The following is a 20,833-nucleotide window of genomic DNA, read 5'->3' as shown; positions in this document are numbered from 1 at the left end:
AAAGAAAGAAAGAAAGAAAGAAAGAAAGAAAGAAAGAAAGAAAGAAAAGAAAAGAAAAGAAAAGAAAAGAATTGGAAGGATAAACCAAAAACTAAAAATAAAAAATCTACCCAAACAGAAAGGGAGGACTAGGTAAACAAATGGGCCAGAGATAAAAGTCATACTTTATAAAAATTCTCCGCTTTGTATATTTTGCTTTGGAGCCATGTAAATATTTTAAAGTAGAAAACAGAAAAATATTTTATGCAATTTCCACAACTAGAAAATCAAGTGCAACAAATGAACCTAACCATGGATCTGTATACTAGCATAACTGTTACATATAAAAATTATTCCAAGTACTTTAAAAGATGGTAACTTGTATCTAGTGGATATACCCTCAAAATAGTAAGAGCTCAGTGTAAAACTGTTGTCACCAACTATATAATTGGTAGTAGTGTTTATAGTTATACTGAGACTGTTTTGTATTCCTTTTTTGAAATAAAGCAAATGAACCATTATTTTGTGTCATTAGGAACCAGAATTTTCAGTAAGAAGATACAGATAGAAGATTAAATAAAAACATTATAGTCCTAAATTTAATGAGAATGAATTTGTGAAAATATTCGTGTGTATTTCACAGCTCTGAAAAGTCTACAATAATGAGCATCACTAGAGCCCAGATTATAATCTCTGCACTATTTCTGTTTTTGTTTTGTTTTGTTTTCAGTCAGTGTTTGTTGTTAACAAAGCTTCCCTAAAAAATTGGCTGATGCCAAGTCTGAGGAAGAATTCTTACAAGAAGAGTGCAGAGTATCGTATCATACTACACTAGAAAGCACAGTTACTATTCCCATCTACTAGGTTTATATTGAAAAGATTTAGAAGTCAATGCAAAGAAGTCCCTCCAATGGCCAAACAACTTGAGCGCCAGTGAAAAATAATAACTTCAATGAACTGAAACATATACAACTGTTAAAATGCATTCGTAGTGATACCCAAAGTGGGGGAAGAAAAACAGTTATTCTTTCGGTCTGTAGGATTCCTGGGAACCAATTCACTATTTAAAAACTAGCAAATAATTAAGCATTTATTCTACTTTTCTGATAAAAACTGTATCTAGCTAATATGAATGAAGAAATAGAATATGGCTATTCTGCAACTCCCACTGAAAAAAAAAAAAAGGACCTAGAAAACAATCAACAATGATTGCTAAAATCACAGAGAGGAAATTAGACTTTATGTACTACTATCACAACACTAGCTATGAAATATTCCTTCAAAAAAGAATAGAAATGAGGAAGAGAAGGTGAGAGAGCTGAATCTAATTAAACCTTTGTCACTACCAATTTACAAGAAATATAGGGAACAGAGATAAATGTTAAACACCATGAAAATGCCACCAGCAAAATCCACGGGAATTCAAGACAAATCACCCAGTGAGGCCAAGAGGGAGAAATGGCCGTTTGGAAGGTGGCTTAAGAGATCTATCAATTACAATGTAGATGACCCTCATTTGTATGCTCATTAAACCAAATCATTTTAAAAGCATATTTATGAGACACCAGGGAAGCTATTAACACTGACTACATATTTGATGATAAAGAATTTTCTAGAGATTAAAACACAAACACATTATCATTAGAGTTCTTCTATTTCAGAGATAGCTAATAAAACATTTACAGTTGAAATTATATGTCTGAATTTGCTTCCAAAATAATCTGTGAGGCAAAAGGTGGAGAAAGGCAATGGGGAATGAGAGAGTTCCCTCTTCAAAAGAGAGAGGCAATGCTGACCCTGGGTGATGGGTAAATGAGAGTTCACTACTCTACTTGTCTTTCCATTGCTTAAAATTGTGCATAATGAAAAGTTAAAAAACAAAAACAAAACAAAAAACCATACCCACGCTAGAGCTTGTCAGAGAGCTAAGCATTCCGCAAGATCGATAAACCAGGCTGCTTGGAGCTCTACTTCTCTACTTGTGCTTGATGTTATGCTCCCAACTGCCAAAGCCACTCTGGTGTGTCAATCACAAGACTGAATTAATTTATCTCTTTCAAAGTATTGACACAGCAGTAACATATTTCATAAAAAAAACTTGTAAGTTTCCCCACCCAAAAATTCAAGGAAATTTATTTTTGCATATCACTATGAAGGCTGCCCTGAAATGTCCTTTAAGTGCACGTTCCTATTACCTAGCACAAAGTTTTAGGCATAAAGCTCTACTATTTGGTGAATTGACACAGGACAGGACATAGAGTTGCAGGAAAAAATGCTGATTATAAAGCAGCAAATATAATATGATCCACTTAATATACCACATGTGTACATATGTATAACTGCATGAAGAACAATCTACAAGACATACCAAACTATAAACAAGTATAGTGTCTAAACTAATGGAATGTCAGGAGCCTTTATTTTTCTTGAGACCCTCTGGGACTTTCTCACTTTTCTTTCTTTTTTTTTTTTGAGATGGAGTTTCGCTCTCCTTGCCTAGGCTGGAGTGCAATGGCGTAATCTCGGCTCACCCCAACCTCCACCCCCTGGGTTCAAGCGATTCTCCTGCCTCAGCCTCCAGAGTAGGTGGGATTACAGGCATGCGCCAGCATGCCTGGCTAATTTTGTATTTTTAGGAGAGACGGGGTTTCTACATGTTGGTCAGGTTGGTCTCGAACTCTCAACCTCAGGTGATCTGTCTGCCTTGGCCTCCCAAAGTGCTGGGATTACAGGTATGAGCGACCGTGCCTGGCCTACTTTCTCACTTTTCTAAAAATATAACATATTGACCAATTAAAATATATTTTAAGCACAACAAATAGGGCTAAGAAATCTCTGCTATTAAGAGATATTTAACAATTTGTAATGTATATGAAAAGTATCATGTAAAAAAAGTTATTAAATGCTCTACCTAAATAAGTTTTGTAAAACAAAATTCAAAAATTCCACCTATGTCTGCAACTATACAATATGACTCTAATAACATTTCGTAAGTCATGTTCCACAAAACACTGTAGTTCTTCAAGAAGTTATAGAGACATCTTTAAAAAAAGAGAGACTATGGCCAGAGTATTTGGGAAACAGGTATTAAGTTAAAAACTATTACCAATTGATTTCAAAGCCCACATTCTGATAAGAATGATTTACACAACTGAATTTGAATATCTAGTGAGAGACAGAAGTTTCTATTTTGTGTACTCTTTAGGTAGAAATGAGGAACCGGGTGGCTTACTTCACTTCTTTAAGGCTCCATTTCTGTTAGAAGAGTGTGACTCTTTTCCAAGGTTGTCCCATGGTCTGAACATGATGCAGCACAGATAGTAAAAGTGGCTGATATCATCCAGCCCAAGCTTGTCCAACCCCCAGTCCATGGGCCACATGTGGCCCAGGAAGGCTTTGAATGTGGCCCCACACAAATTCGTAAACTTTCTTAAAACATTATGATTTGTTTTGTTTTTTGTTTGTTTTTTTCAGCTCATCAGCTATTGTTAGTGTATTTTATGTGTGGCCCATGACAATTTGTCATCTTCCAATGTGGTCCAGAGAAGCTAGAAGACTGGACACCCCTGCTCTAGCCACTGCATCAGCAGCCCTAGAATGGCTAGAAGAAGAGAGCACATCCCTTCATTTTGAGCAAAGAATTTGAACTGGAATTGCTGAGTCTTTGCACATTTCCAGATGATGCAACATCTGACTGACGTGGCTTTTGATAAACTGCATACATTTCACCGATCAACACATTGGGAGAGAAGGGAGGAGAGAAAAAGGAGGTGAGAAGGAGGAACCCACAAGCATTGCTAGTTAGTCTCCTCTTGTTTATGAGAAGGGAGATCTCAGAATAGCTGACAAATTGCAGACTGATAAGACAAATCCATAAATGGCATCCCCTACAATGACAATGCATATGTATTCCCGAAGGGTGAACTTCAATGTACTACTTGTCACTCCACAACAATTTGCCAAGTACCTAATTATGTGCAAAACACTGTTCTGTTTTAATGGCTTACATATTTTCATTTGCTACATTAGAACCAGCTGACTCCCACCTGTTTCTAAAGGCGGACCACGCCTCCCAGCATGAATACATTTCTTTCATAGCCCTGGATACGGCCTCTGCAACCTCAAGTGAAACACCATAATTACTTTCTTTTCCTAAAATTACTCCTCTAGTCTGCCATACCACCCTGAATGCACCCAGTCTCATCTAAAATTACTCCTCTAGCATTTGTAATCTGCTCAAGTATATAGATTTCCATTAAGAACATAGGATTAAAACCTCTAGAAAGAATTCCTGAAACATCAAAGGAATGATAGTATGATATTGTGATTTTTGATAAAATAAATGTATTTGGTCTTTGTTTCCTGGCACAAATCTCCTAAAACCCTTGAATCTCCCAAGTAATACAGGCATACCTCCTTTTATTGTACTTCACATACACTGCAGTTTTACAAATTGAGGGCTTATGGCAACTCTGCATCAAACAAATCTTGTGGCACCATTTTTCCAACAGCATGTGCTCAATTCGTATCTCCAAGCAGCATTTTGGTAATTCTCACAATATTTCAAACTTTTACATTACTATTATTATTATGTCTGACATGGTGACCCGTAGACAGTAATCTTTGAAATTACTACTATAATTGTTCTGGGGTACACCAACCATGCCCATATAAGACAGTGAACTTAAGTGATAAGTAGTGTGTATGTCTGGACTACTACTGGAAGAAGATGACATCTAAAATTTTCATAGCTAGCGAGAAAGTCAATGCCTGGCTTCAAACCTTCCAAAGACAGCCTGATTCTCTTGTTAGGGACTAATGCAACTGGTGACTTTATGTTGAAGTCAATGCTGATTTACCATTCCAAAAATATTACGGCACTTAAAAATTATGCTAAACGGGACAGGTGCAGTGGCTCACACCTGTAATCCCAGCATTTTGGAAGGCCAAGGTGGGCAGATCACTTGAGGCCAGGAGTTCGAGACTAGCCTGGCCAACACGGTGAAACCTCATCTCTACTAAAAATACAAAAAAATTAGCTGGGTGTGGTAATGCATGCTTGTAACCCCACCTACTCAGCAGGCTGAGGCACAATCACTTGAATCCAGAAGGCCGAGGTTGCAGTGACCTGAGATCGCACCACTGCACACCAGTCTGGGCAGTACAGCAAGACTCTGTCTTTGGGGGGGAAAAAAAAGCTAATGTACCCTGCCTGTGCTCCATAATCGGAACAACAAAGCCTGGATGTCAGCAGAGAAAGGTTTACTGAATATTTTAAGCCTACTGTTGAGACATATTGCTCAGAAAAAGACATTCCTTTCCAAATATCACTGCTCATTGTCAATGCACCTGGTAACCCAAAATCTCCGGTAGAGACGTACAAAGAGATGGATGTTGTTTCATGCCTGCTAACACAGCATTCATTCTGTAGCCCATGGATCAGGGGTAATTTAGAATTTCAAGCCTTATTATTTAAAAACTGTCTTTCATAGGCCTACAGCTGCCACAGATAGTGATTCCTCTGATAAATCTGGGCAAAGTATACTGAAAACCTTCTGGATTACCATTCTCAATGCCACTGAGAACATTCATGATTCATGGAGAGAGGCCAAAATATCAACATTTAGCAGGAGTCTGGAAAAAGTTGACTCCAACCCTCAAAGAAGACTCTGAGGGGTTCAGGAGTATGATGGGGGAAGAAACTGCAGATGTGGTGGAAAGAGCAAGAGAACTAGAATTGGAAGTGGAGCCTGAAGATGTGACTGAATTGCTGCAATGGCCTGATCAAACTTGATCAGGAGTTGCTTCTTATGGATGAGCAGAGGAAGTGATTTCTTGAGATGAAACGTATTTATGGTGAAGATACTGTGAACACTGTTGAAGACAATAAAAAAATTTAGAATATTACATAAACTTAGTTTATAAAGCAACAGCAAAAGTTCTGTGGGTAAAATGCTATCAAAGAGCACTGCATGCTACAGAGACATCTTTTGGGAAAGGACGAGTAAATCCATGAGGCAAACTTCACTGTTCTTATTTTAAGCAATCGTCACACTCACCCCAACCATTGGGAACCACCACCCTGATCAGTCAGCAGCCATCAACATCCAGGCAAGGCCTTCCACCAGCAAAAGATGAACACTCCCTGAAGGCTCAGACGATCATTAGCATTTTTTAGCAACAAAGTATTTTTAAACTAAGGTATATGTATACTTTTTAGGCATAATGCTGTTACACACTTAATAGACGATAGTAAGGTATAAACATAACTTGCATATGCACTAGGAAACTAAAAAAATGTGTGACTAGCTTTATTGCAATATTCCCTTATTGTGGTGGTCTGGAACCTGTTTGTGTCTTTTTGTATAATGAGGTAACAAATGGGTGGGGGTCCTGGATAGTCTCAAGGTCAAGGCTGATTGCCAGAGAAATCCCAACCAAGTAAAATAGAGGGCTGAGACTTTCAGCCTCATTTCCCAACCTCTAAGGAATGGAGAAAGGCTGAATGTTGAGTCAATCACCAATGGTCAATGATGAACATCAGTCATGCCTACATAATGAAACCTTCATAAAAAAAAAAAAACAGAAGGACAGGGTTTGGAGAGATTCCAAATAGCTGAACACATGGAGGAACCTGGAAGGTGGCACACTGGAGAAGGGATGGAAGCTCTGAGCCCCTTTCCACATGTCTTGCCCTATTCATCTTTTCCATCTGCTGTTCATCGGTATCCTTTGTAATATCCTTTATAATAAGTAAGTAAAGTGTTTCCCTGAGTTCGGTGAACTACTCTAGCAAATTAATTGAACCTGAGGAGGGACTTGCAAAAAAACACATTTACAGCTGGTCAGTCAAAAGCACAAGTCATCACTGGGGCTTGCAACTGGCATCTGAAGCGGAGACAGTCTTATGGGACTAAGCCCTCAACCTGTGGTATGTGACATCATTCCTAGTTTTGAATTGAACTAGAGGACATCCAGATGGTGTTTCCTGGAGATTTGTTTGGTTTGTGGGGAGAAACCCTCACAGCATCTGGTGTCAGAAGTATACTGAGTGGTGTGTATGAAATGGTAGTCAAAGTTTATAATACTTGATATTCAAGTTGTTCTAATATGTCTGAAGTTATCACTCTTAGAAATGGTTTATAATTAGAAAATAATGTACAACAACATGGAACTCAGACTTCAGTTTCTTTGTTTTTTTCCTCCCAAGACAGAGTCTCGTTCTGTAGCCCAAGCTGGAGTGCACTGGCACATAATCACAGCTCACTGTTGATTCAACTCCTAGGCTCAAGCATCCCCCCACCTCAGCCTACCTAGCAGCCGGGACTACAGGTGCACACCACCACACCTGGCTAATTTCTTTTTAAGTTTTATTGTAGAGATGAGGGTCTCACTATGTTGCCCAGGTTGGTCTTCAACTCCTGGGATCCTCCTGCCTCAGCCTCCCAAAGTGCTGAGATTACAGGTGTGAGCCACTGCACCCAGCCTAGTTTCAAATTTGACTGCCACATTTTGGCGTGTGACCTTTGGCAAATTACTCAACTTCCCCGAAGCTTTGGTCTCTTCATTTACAAAATAGGAATAATAAAACTTAGCCAAAACAGACAAGAAGTTCGCAATAGTTTTCAAGCCCTGGTTCTGTGATCTTAACCAGTACCATTCCACTGGGTATTTATGCACTAAATCAATGCTGTTGAGCCCATCGATAATGCTGAAATAACAATCCAAGAAAATGAAAATTAAAGTGGCATATTAACTTACTTGCTTAAAACCAACAGCTTAGAGTAATATAGTACTATCTTCCCCAAAGCATTAGAAGTACACAGCACTTACAATTCTCTTTATTTACCAAACCTTTTCGGGGAACATGAGGGAAGGTGCACCTAAGCCTTTCATTTATTACCTGAACTAGTCACTCCTTTCACAGATATTTTTTCAAGGCCTGCACTCTGTGCCAGGTACTCACCAAACACCAAGGAAATTAATATTCCATAAAACAGCCATGGTAGGCTCTCACTGAGTTTACCAGTGTAGGGAAGGATTTAGACCAGCACGCAACATTCCCATCATAACATTTTTTGTTAAAAGTAAAACAGGCAATCAGTAAATTAAGATTTTTTAGCTTTCTAAGTGTGTATAGATATACATATATCTATACACACGTTATATATACACATACATATATATATATACACACACATCTATATATATGGAAAACTGTAGAAAAGTTTAAAGCAAACAGCTTTTTCTCTTGAACTCCTGAAATACATCTCAATGAGCTATCTTTATTACTTACATCAACACTTCTTTTTGCTTCCATCTCTTTTTATGTTCTTTACCAAATGGCCAAGCACTCCATTCTGACTTTACTTTTATTATAAACACTTATAAGAATGCAACAGTATAATCACACAATTACAAGCACTAATGCTCATTGTCTGTGAGGGCTTGAAAGAATGAGCAAGGTGAGTGGAGGGCCATTACCACAGAATTCACAGAAACTCAGAAGAGGGGGAAAAGGGGTTTCGTTAACTGGCTGACAGAATAGCTTAACTGATGAATATATACTAACCTTTTTGTACAGATTTATATATCTGTCAGCTGTCAAGACTTCATTCACTGTCCATAGGCAATTAAACTAGTATTACTTAACGCACACATAATCCTAAATTGAAACATGAGAACCAAAACTTTATGGCAACATTCATTTGAAAAGATTATCTATCACTCAACTGATTCGAAATACGCACAAATTTTTTTAAGATTCTAATAAAAAAATTTAATACATCTAAAAATACTCAAGAACTCACAGACTCCCATGAAAATATCTTTCAACACAGCTGACAAAGAATACATTATAAGATTTTTAAATAATCAATATAATGAGAACTTTTTGCCCAAATTTCTTGGCTACTAAATCACTGATGAGGAGCAAAAATGAATGAGACCCAGTCAGCTTATGTGAGGGCTTAAAAGACATGAGGCGGAAGGCTCAGAAAACAAGTTTATCAGATACCCTGTGGGTCTGGTGTTCATTCTGTAAGTTCCACAAAGCGATTCAGTGGACATGGTCGAACACAGCTAACCACGTACTCTTCCTAGATAGCCCTTTCAAGTCAATGGAAATAAAGGAAGAAAGGAAGGAAGAAAGAAAAAGAGAGACAGACAGACAGAAAGACAGACAGACCAAACCTTCCTAAAACACTTTTAATCTTTGGCTATCAAAATCTACTTTTTTAAATCCACCAATTTTTACAAGAATAGAAATTCAAAACTATCCTACCTCGCAGTATTGCTGGATAAAACAAACTAGGTTAATAAAATCTTCCTAATAATAATATTTAGATAGTTGGGTCTTTACTAGTTAAACCAGCAAAAGAAGAAATGGCAGGAGAAAAAAACCCACAGAAATAGAAACAAAATACTTTAAAATGTAAAATCAACACAAAATGTGGATGAAACCCACAACGTATCTCACATGGCTAGTGACCGCCTTCCTTTCAATAGAGTTCTGTCTTCTAACTCTCCCAGTGATGTGACATACGTACAAAGTTATCTGACCATTCTTACTTAAATCTCATCAAAAGAAATATTTCAGATTTTTCAAACTTTTAGTTATATACTTTTACACACATTACAGTCTGACTAATTTCCAAAATGGCAGCTTCCCAAAAGTAAATAACAAAGGAAGGTAACATGATGAACTGATATTTTAATTTGCTAAGTAAAAAAATGATAATGAACAAGGGAAAACTGCGAGGCGTGGTGGCTCATGCCTATAATCCCAGGTCTTTGGGAGGCTGAGGTGGGTGGATCACGACGTCATGAGTTCGAGACCAGACTGACCAACATGGTGAAACTCCATCTCTACTAAAAATATAAAAATTAGCTGGGCATGGTGGCGTGCGCCTGTAATCCCAGCTACTCAGGAGGCTGAGGCAGGAGAATCACTTGAACCCAGAAGGCGGAGGCTGCAGTGAGCCTAGACTGCACCACTGCACTCCAGCCTGGGCGACAGAGCGAGACTCCGTCTCAAAAATAACAAACAAACAAAAAAGAAAAACAAGGGAAAATCATGACAACACCTTTAAAAAGTTTTAAAAGTTCCTGACATGGAACATAGTGGGTTTGTTTGTTCGTTTTTGAGACGGAGTTTTACTCCTATCGCCCAGGCTGGAGTGCAGTGGCACGATCTGCAACCTCTGCCTCCTGGGTTCAAGCGATTCTCCTGCCTCAGCCTCCTGAGTAGCTGAGATTACAGGCACCCGCCACTACACTCAACTAATTTTTCTATTTTTTTAGTAAAGACAGGGTTTCACCATGTTGGCTAGGCTGGTCTCAAACTCCTGACCTCAGACGATCCGCCTGCCCCGGCCTCCCAAAGTGCTGGGATTACAGGCATGAGCCACCGTGTCCGGCCTGGAATATAGTGTTTTAAGCACAAAAAAATCTGGAAATTTTATTATTGAGATGTAAAAGTATAGTAAGTTACTCACATAAAGACTCAGGCCATTTTCAAGGACTTACCTTTTTTTTATCCCTCATTGAGCCTTTGCCTCGGACCATGATTTTACATCCGGTTTCTGCTTCAAGTTGTTTGGCTGTAAGTCCTCTAGGTCCAAGGATTCTCCCAACAAAATTAAACTGAAAAAACAAAAAGGGTCACAATATATTATTCACTTGCTGGAACTTACAGCTCTTAAAATATAAAGTATATCTACATTTACTTACTCAAGTTAAATGTCTTTTTAATACTAAGTTGAAATAAAATCTACAGCCCTTATGAATTTCTTGCTAAGTCTCAGATTTAATTACAATAGCTCATCATTTAGCATTACATTTTCACAAGTATTAACAAAAGCTATGAAATGGGAACAGTATACAGCTAGAACAGGTACAACTGTCCATCAACATATAACCTAAAACAGACAGTATTAAAGAGTTTGACAAAATATTAGATGCCAGCCAAGAATGCAAGTCCCTTCCACAAAATGTCCAACTTCTCTTTGTAATGACAGTGTTGAAGAAATTGTTAGGGACTGCCCTTTCTACCAAAATCCTTGGGGGAAAGTCCTCTTTGATTTACCTAAGAAAAATTATACTTTCTCCAAAGCAACTGTTCAGAAATATGTTACCGAAAATTATGGGTTGGCTATGCTAAATGTGTCTTAAGAGTACATATTCTTTTCTACCTTTAACTGATAAGAAACCTCAACTCTGAATAGCACTAAATAGGACAGTGATATCAATAATTGTATAAATAAAAAATTGTACAATAAAAAAATAAAAAATTACCATCCCTCAACAGAAATTCCTAGTATTCATATATACAAATTATTTCTTTAAGGCCAATAGGAAAAATGAGCTAAATCGTGAAAAGTAAATTTTCCTCATTTGCATGTCATCTGCATAAAAGAGCAAAATATAAGAGTTTGCTATCAGCTCCACAAAATTCCACCGGTGGTTTTCATTTATTTATTCAATCAAATAGGTACTGATTCTTATGTATATGGTCGCCTATTTTTTCTGGCATTTATCCAACTGTTAGTATATCATTACATAAAAGTAACATGCTAGAAAACCCACTGCCATCAGGGCTTTAGAAGCTGGGTACTTCTGGTATCTTCTGTACTCCACTGGCTCTTATTTTGCATTGCCATACCTTAGAAACGTGACTCTCAAATGAAAGGTGGTAGGTAGTATGCTTATATCATTCGAAGAAAGTCTCCGAGGGGATTTTCATACATCTTCTTTCACCCTATGTTGAGACTCACAGACTGATCTATAAGCAGTTAATTTAGCTCTTCAAGATCCTAGATTCTGAAATCTGCTAATAGCTCTTCATATTCAAAGAAAGTCCCTTATCTTTGCCCAGTGCTTCAGTGTATAATAATTTTACCTCTTTACCCAACCCAAACCCCCACTGTGATCCATTTTAACAAAGGACTTCCAATTTAGAAACTCATCAACTTAACCTCCCCAGGTCTTCAATTTAAATAAACTCAAGTAGTATACACTAAAGTAATGTGCTTAAACTCTGAAAGCACACAGATTCTAGCTGGTATCCAAGCTCAAATACGAAAATAGTAATTAGGAATCTGAAAACTGACCTGACACAGCGGCTCACGCCTGTAATCCCAACACTTTGAGAGGCCGAGGCGGGTGGATCACTTTAGGTCAGGCGTTCAAGACCAGCCTGGCCAACATGGTGAAACCCCATCTCCACCAAAAATACAAAAATTAGCCGGGTTTGGTGGTGCATGCCTGTAATTCCAGCTACTTGGGTGGCCAAGGCATCAGAATCGCTTGAACCCAGGAGGTGGAGGTTGCCGCGAGCTGAAATCATGCCACTGTACTCCAGCCTAGGTGACAAAGCGGGACTGTCTCCAAAAAAGAAAAAAGGGGGGGGGGGGGATCTGAAAATCACATCAAATAAGCCTCAATTACAGAATGGGGACAATACTATCTGATAGAGCTACAGTGATGGCATGTACAGATATGTGTGTGTATAGCAACACAATACATACACAAGGTCCATTAAAAAGTGTGCCATATAGTTGACAAGAGCCTACCAAGTCTAATGCAAATCCTTTTCTTAAAACCTCACGCTTTTACTCTTAATTAAGCTTGGAATCTCATTTCTAGAAGGAGGTGTGATCAATAGGAAATTTTGCCCTATAGAACTCCAGAGAGACTTGATGCTCAGAGACTTGAGTTTTGCAGAAAACAAGAATGAAAAGGTGGAACTAATACACAGAACAAGCGACCATCACTGCCCATAGAACACCAAAAGCCAGGCTTGTGACTTTAGTTTTTTCTCTAGAAAAATGGAAATAACCCATGAAAATAATTCTGTGTTCCATTATATGGCTTCCATCTCAAAGACTAGCACTTTAGGTGGTCACCCCAAATTAAGGTTGGCAGTGGACAGCTCTGTTCCTGAACACAAGCTCCTAATTCAAATTTTCATTGTTTCACACTTAAACAACGTTCACCAAAGGTTCATGAAGGGCTCTATCATGAGAGAGACAGGACAAGATAAAGAAGCAGGACAAGAGACTGATCCTGGAGAAAAAAAAGACTACAGGACAAAGATGATTTAAAAAAAAAAAAAAAAAGAATTTTAGTATGTAGTGTTAAATTATTTTCTAAAATGGTTGTACATAATTTTATCCCTCCATATAGTATAAAAATTTCTTTTGATCCACTTCCTTTCCAATATTTATCATCAGTGTTTTTATACGTTAACCATTCTAGTGTATGTATTAAATGTTTCAATTAGCATTCCTCTGACTACTAATGAAGCTAAGCATTTTTTCATATTTGTTGGTCATTTGGATAAGCATTTTTCTGAAGGACATTTGACGTTTTCCGTATTTTTCTTTTATCTTTTCTTATGTGTTATCTTTTCTTTATTGATTTCTACTTTGGGGTTACACAGCTGGCAGGTATTTTTCCCATCTGTGGCTTGTCTTCTCCCTCTTTAATGGTGTCTTATGATGACTAAAAGTTTTTAATTTTAATGTAGTTCAAATTTTCAACCGTATCTTCATGGTTAGTGTTTTGTGTCCTGTTTAAAAGAAGTTTCTCCCCACCTAAGGTCACCAAGATACCCTCTGGTGTTATCTTCTAGAAGCTTTATTGTTAGGTCTTTCGAATTTACATCTACAGTGTACCAGGAATTGATGGCTGTGCATGAGATAATTTTCTTTTTTTCTCTCACATGAATATCCAAATGTTATTAAATATCTGAATGTTACTGAATACAAATGTTATTAAAAAGACTACCCGTTTCCAATTGCTCCACGGTGTCACTGCTCTCATAAATATTGATCTACACAATCGTCCCTTGGTATCCGGAGTGGGGGGGATTGGTTACAGGTCCCCATACAAATACCAAAATCCACAGATGCTCAACTGCCTTATATAAAACGGTGTCATATTTGCACATAACCTGTGCACAACCTCCAATATAATTTATATCATCTTCAGATTACTCAAAATACCTAATACAATGTAAATACTATGTAAATCACTGTTATGCTGCATTGCTTAGGAAATAATGACAAGAAAAAAATCGTATATTTCAGTACAAATGCAACCAGTTGAAGTATTTCCCCTAAATATTTTGATCCTAGGTTGGTTAACCTGAGGATACAAAGAGCTGATAGTACTTAGGTCTGTTTTGGAGCTCTCTAGTTTATTCCACTTATTTATCTTTGCTTTAATATCACACTGTATTAATTATGGTAAATTATATGGTACACCAAGTTCTTCCCTCTTGCTATTCCTCAAGAGTGTCTTAGCTATTCCTGGCCCTTTACATTTTCACATTTTAGAACAAGTTGGTCAATTTCTAAAATAATACTTGCAAGAATTTCCACTGAGATCATATTATATTATAGACTCTTCAAAACCACAAACATTGTACAATTTCTCCATTTGGTTAGGTTATCTCTCATCTCTCTCAGTCAGGTTTATTTTTGTTTAGGCTGAAGTGCAAGTGGCACAATCATAGCTCACTGTAGCCTTGAATTCTTGGCCTCAAGCAATCCTCCCACCTCAGCCTCACCATGCCTAGCTTTTTTTTTTTTTAACTTTTTTGTAGACTTCGGGTCTCGCTATGTTGCCCAGGCTGATCTCAAACCCCTGGATTCAAGCCATCCTCACCCCAACCCCACCCCAGTGCCTAAGCCTTCCAAAGAGGTAGGATTACAGGCTGGAGACACCATGTCCAGTCTCCAAAATGTAGAGTTTTTTTATTGTGCCTTTACTTGTTTTTACTTTTGTTGTTGTTAGATTAATTCCTAGAAATTCACAGGGCTTTTTCTGCTATTGTATGTCATAATTTTAAGTTTTCATTTTCTGTTTCTGGTATATGAACATATAATTGGTTTTTGTTTTCTATCATTGAAGATATCAGTGAAGATATCAAGAAATCTTCATTACTGACTCTCACAAATTTTTTGTAGATTCTTTTGGATGCTAAACAATTACATCACACATAATGACAGTTATCTATTTCTTTTCCTTTCCTATCATATATTTTTATTTCTTTTTCTTGCTATCCTTACAGTACTGGTCAGCATACCTTGAGTTCAAAGCCAAATAAAAGTGTATCATCCTCGACCTGTTCTAAATTTCAAGACTAAAGGTTTCAACAGTTCACCATAAAGTTTAAAGTAATCTTAAACTTTCTGAAGATACACTTTATCACATTAAAATTCCCTTCTACTTCTTAGTTTGCTAAGAGTTTTCAACTACAAGTGGATATCTAAATTTATCATTTTTCACTATCTATTAAAACAACAATATTTCTCCTTAATTCTGTTATTGCAGTGGATTTCAACTAACTGTCAAATGTTAAACCAATGTAAAGCAAACTCGAGCAAATTGTTTCCTGGCATTTTGGTGATTTTTTTTTTTTTAAAGCAATGTCCATTCATAAATAGAACTGGCCTGTAATTTCTCTTTCTTGTGTCTCAGGTTTTGGTATCAAAGTTATTCTGGTCACAAAACATGTTGGAATGTATTCCTTCTTTTTCTACTCTCCAGATAAGCTTGTATACGGCTATTATTTCTTCCTTAAATAATGAATAAAATTCACTGGTGAAGCTACTTGAGCCTAGAGATTTCTCTATAGAAGGTTTTAAATTATGGATTCAGATTTTCTGCTCCTTCGTATATCAATTTTTAAGTTGTGTCCATTTTGTCTAAATTTTCAAATTTGTTGATTTAAAGTAGATATCTAATTTAATTATTTTTAATACCTATTAAGATCGGAAATGATGCCCCATTTTTTTATTCTTGACTGGTTACCTCTATCTTCCTTTTTCCTTGATCAGTCTTCAAAAGTGTTTTAAAAGAACCTGCTTTTGTTGACTGAGGGAGACTGATTTCAAAAATGGCCACAATTCTCTGCCCCTCATTGTGTCCATGCCATCTGCAAAGGGAATCTGCACCTCCTCCCACCTCCTGAATCTAGGCTAGCATTGTGACTTGCTTTAGCCAATACAATGTAGTGGTAAGAATGATATGCCTCAGTGTCAGTCTTAAGTGGTTCTACTCTCTTAGAGCCCCCTTCCCCCATGTAAACAAGCCTGGACTAAAACTTGTTGGGGAATGAAAGACAGTGTGACTCAGTCATCATCAATATCTGCACCAGGCAACTCTCAGAAGAGAACCACCTGGCTGACCTTACAGCTGACTGAAAGAAGGACTCAGGAGCTCAACAAGTGGTTTAAGTTTCTGGAGTAATTTATTATAATAAAGAGATAGCTAGCTGAAATACTGAATAATTTCATTCTGTGTTTATCTTTAATTGATTTCTACTCTTCATTAATTCCTTCCTTCCTTCTACTTCCTTCGTTTAATCTGCTGTTCTTTTTCCAAATTTTTGAAATGAATATTTTGCTTATTGTATTCCTTCTTTTCTAACATAAACATCTAAAGCTTTACACATACCTCTAAGCTGGTTTTAGTTGTATCCCACAAATTCAGATAGGGAGCAGTTTCATTTTCATTCAAAGTCAAGGTAATCTGGCATCTACTAAATATTTAAATATATTATTCTCATTTCAACATATAATAATTTCCTAGTTATATTTTTTGACTTCTAGCTTTCTACAGTGTAATCAGCAAACATATTACATGTAATAGCCATCCTTAATATTTGTTCAAACTTGCTTTTCAGCATAGTACATGGTCAATTTTTGTAAATATTCCATAGGTGCTTAAAAAGAATGCGAAGTCTGGTGTGATTAAATTTTATCTGTTTCGCCTTTTACTTCTAATTTTGCTGTATATGTGTAAAGGCTATTACAACCAACCCTTAAACAAGAGGTCTGAACTATGTGGGTCTACTTACACAGATTTTTTTTCCATAAATATTACATCATGTATGACACCCCTCCCACCTCCACCACTTCTTCTGCCTCTGCCACCCTTGAGACAGTAAGACCAAACCTGAATCTTCCTCCTCTTCCTCAGCCTACTCAATGTAAAGACCACCATGATGAAGACCTTCATGGTGATCTACTTCCGCTTAATGAATAACAAATATATTTTTTCTTCCTTACGATTTCTTAAAAACATTTTCTTTTCTCTATGGCTTATTTTACTGTAAGAATACAGTGTTAATATATGTAACGTACAAAATGTGTTGATCAACTGTTTATCAGTAAGGCTTCCAGTCGACAGCAGACTATCAGTTGTTAAGTCTGGAGGTAGTTAAAAGTTATACGTGGAATTTTTTACTGCAAAGGGGGTCAGCGCCCCTCACTCCTATGTTGTTTAAGGGTTAAGTGTGTATCTTCCTGTCATTATGAAGTGGCCTTCTTTATCTCTAGAGATGTCTTTTGCCATTAAGCTTACACTAATACAGAATTTTTTGTTAATTTTTCTTATGTGTCTTTTCTTGATCCTATCTATTACTTTCAAACTTTTGTTATCCTTATTTTAAACAGGACTCCTGTAAAAATCATCTAAATGAGTTGCTTCTTCACTGAACCTTAACAGGAACAGCCCACTTATACTACATGGTTTACTAAATCTTTTTACTAAGTGTTTTCTATGTACTCTACTTCTTTTCTTTTTCTTTCTTGCCTCTTTTTCCTGGATGTGGGCAGAGAGAGGGTTGCATAGGAATGTATTTTCTTGGTTCTTTTCTTCTATTAGTTTGGAAGTTATATGCTTGTTCACCCTAGTATTCACAACATGCTTCCTTGACTTACCAAACATTAATGTGCACTTGTACTTTTACCCTTTTCCCATATAAATACAAGGACCTCAGAAAGTATAATATTTATCCTCAATCCAGTTTATATGCCTTTGTTTTTCAAATTCTATATATTTTAAACTCAACAGGCCATTATTTTTACTTTGTACAAATATGCATTTAGGTTTATCAACATATTTTACCATTTTTGTTACTCTTTATTTCTTTATGCATCTTCAACTTTTCAAAGTCATCATTCTTCTGCCTGAAAAACAACCTTTGGCATTTCCTTTAGTGAACGTCTTCTAGTAATGAACTCCCTCCATTTTTCCTTATCTGAAAATGTCTTATTTTTGAAGGGCATCTTAAAGGTTTATACACCGTCTCCTGGATTCATTCCACTGTTATTAACAGAAGTGAACCGAGTCTTCCCATTGCTCCTTTGAAGGTGATCTTTTCTCTCTTCTAGCTGCTTTAAGATTTCCTCATCATTACTTTTCAGTAGTTTTATTATGATATGCCAAGGTGTGGTTTCCTTTATGTTTATCAGTAAGTATGATAGATAGAAAGAAAACCACAGTTTCACAAATCTGTGACTTTCTTCCTTTCTTTCTTTGGTTTTATAGTTCTGAAACACACTTCCCTCAAACTCTGCTTCTGTCCCATTCCATGTCTCCTCTTCTTCTAATACCACAACTACATATATTAAATTTTCTCACTATATTCCTTTTACTTTTCACACTCCCTTCTACTTTTTTCCATCCCTCTGCATCTCCATGCTGCAAATTTTCTTCTGAGCTATCTTCCAGTTTACCAATCTCTCTTCAAATGCTTCCAATCTTCTGTTAAACCCACCTGTTGAGTTAATAGTAGGTAAATAATTTTCTGGCTTAGTTTTTCTCTTATAGCTTCCATTTCTCTTCCTTTTCTTCTGTCTCCTTCCACACTGAAAACTTACAGATCTTACAAAGTCTGGGTCTGAAATTCTAAAATCTAGAGTCTCCGTGGATTTGTTTCTATTGTTTTTCAGATTGTTTCTTCAGATTTTTGTTAATGTCATCTTGTCTCCTTGTGTGCTTAGTTATTTTCTAGTGTGTGTCAGACAATACACTTACTAAATAGCTTATAAAAATAATATAAGGCCAAAGACAATAATATCTTCCTCCAGGGAAGATACATACCAGCTTCTGCCAGGCACCTACTATTACAAGCAACCCAGGATCAATGCAATTTCACTTACTGAGATAGACAATTTTGAGCTGAGATATTGTCTCTGTGAGGACCTGCAACCTCCTGGTTCATTCTTACTCCTAAAGTACATATCCATCAGTGTCCCTACCCCCAAGCAAAGACTAGGCTGGGCATGGCAACAGAAATTCACATAGACAAATTATAGACTCCAAACGCTGTCCCCCAAAGCTCAGCCTTTCATCTGCCCTCTCCAGATTCTGCAAACATGCTCAGCTGAAAAAGAGATCCCCCAAAACAGGCTTATATCCTTGATCATCTCACCTCCTGAAGACCCTGAACTAGTAATTCTTCACAATCTTGCTGGGTCTCTGATGTGTTCAGTTTTTTTTTTTTTTCCTAGTCTATCCTATTTTTACTAGAATTGCTCAGCTGGTCTGCATTACCTTGTCAGTCCTTAACAAACACAAGTCTACTGGCTGAGCAGTTGCTTTTTAATCTAAAGAGGTCTAGAACTGACATAAGGTAGTATGGTGTAACAATGTGTTGAAATGAGGATCTGAAGAAAAGAAAAAAAAAACGTAACAGAAAAATCTATCAACATGCCTGGTCTTAGGTTCACCTCCAATAAGCTCTTCCTACTTTTCTACAACATCATCATTTAACCAGTTTACGTAAGTCACAGATTCCATCAAATTTCACTTCTCCGCTCCTCCAAACAACCTGGACAGAGATAACAATCTTTACATCCTATCACTCACCCACTTTGTTTTTCAGTAAAACAGAGAACAGCCTTTCATTTTCAAATTCAATTCAACAAAACATTTACTTAAAGCTTATTATGTGGCAAGGAGTGAAGTAAATGTGAAAGATTGAGAATAAAGAAACTCTGCTCTCAAGAAGTCTGTGAAAATGCCTGTACTGTATTTGTTACCTTAGCTATTTCTTTAAATAAGTAACCTTGCCAGCTACTCTTCAATAATAGTAGTACTCTATACAGATCTTGTTCCAAATTGTCACATACTAGATACACATCATATACTTCACATATGGCCCAAAAATGTCTGGAAAAATGCATTATGAACAGAGATACTTTAGTACAAATAACTAATATGTAACTGGTTTCGACCCGTACCCTTTGTGAAGCCAGTTGTCCTACACTCTGTGATCACATACAGAGCCCTGTTTGGCGTACCTCACCCTTTTCATGTCTTAAACCTCCTTGGCTGGTACCACATCAAGATCACATAGAAAAGGGCTTCTACCATAGCTACTTAATCCTCACAATTATTTACTAAATTAAAAATGTTTGTAAAACAGTTACAATCACAGCATTAAATCTGTGACACAAAATTTTACTAACCTTAAAAATGAAACAATCACTACTGCCCCCAGAAACAGCTCAAGGATGTTAAGTTGCATGCCATCAGGACGCTAGTACAGCTGAAATTGTCAAGGTCATCCTTCTCAAAATGTTGTAAGTAGAGAATGAAAAAAAAAAAACAACTAATCATAGCAGCTGCTTTGTCTACTGCAACCAATTTCCAAGTTAATATCATTTCCCTTGCATTAAAATTCATTCTGCGTTGATTTATCACGCCAGTTCTGCAGCTTCATTCAATTAAAACAATGTCACAACACTTTAAAAGAAAATCATTTCAAACAGCCTGAGCTAAGTGCAACTTTCAAGGCCAAAACAAGGGAAAGAAAAAGGGGAAAAAAAGATGTTCATTAACCCTACTGCTTAAATACAGACCTTCTCTGTGGCTCACCAATTATATTTCTGCCAAGTGGCATGTTAATTTACAAAGAAGAGGTTTACCAACAATTATGTCTAATGTTATTCATTGCTGCTCACACTTCATTTTAAATGGAAATGATAGATTTTTCCCAATGACAAAATGTAAAGCATTATAGAAAACCCTTCCATTAACCTTTTTAAAATTTCAT

At 36.9% G+C, this 20,833-nt stretch overlaps 1 protein-coding gene across 7 annotated transcripts in view; it reads right to left on the bottom strand.

Annotated features, from left to right (window-relative positions):
- QKI (QKI, KH domain containing RNA binding) overlaps nucleotides 1–20,833 on the bottom strand; it is a 159,291-nt gene that overhangs the window by 85,556 nt on the left and 52,902 nt on the right. For all 7 annotated transcript variants that reach the window (XR_002733995.1, XM_023223637.1, XM_023223638.1 and 4 more), the window contains exon 3: nucleotides 10,507–10,623. Coding sequence is in view for 6 of the 7 variants with exons in the window: in XM_023223637.1 (XP_023079405.1) it covers nucleotides 10,507–10,623 (117 nt within the window). In the remaining variant the exon portion in view is untranslated. The remainder of the gene's footprint in view (nucleotides 1–10,506; nucleotides 10,624–20,833) is intronic.

Source organism: Piliocolobus tephrosceles, chromosome 5 (assembly GCF_002776525.5).
Source record: "Piliocolobus tephrosceles isolate RC106 chromosome 5, ASM277652v3, whole genome shotgun sequence".
Lineage (NCBI taxonomy): Eukaryota > Metazoa > Chordata > Mammalia > Primates > Cercopithecidae > Piliocolobus > Piliocolobus tephrosceles.
This window is presented reverse-complemented; position numbering and strand designations above follow the sequence as displayed.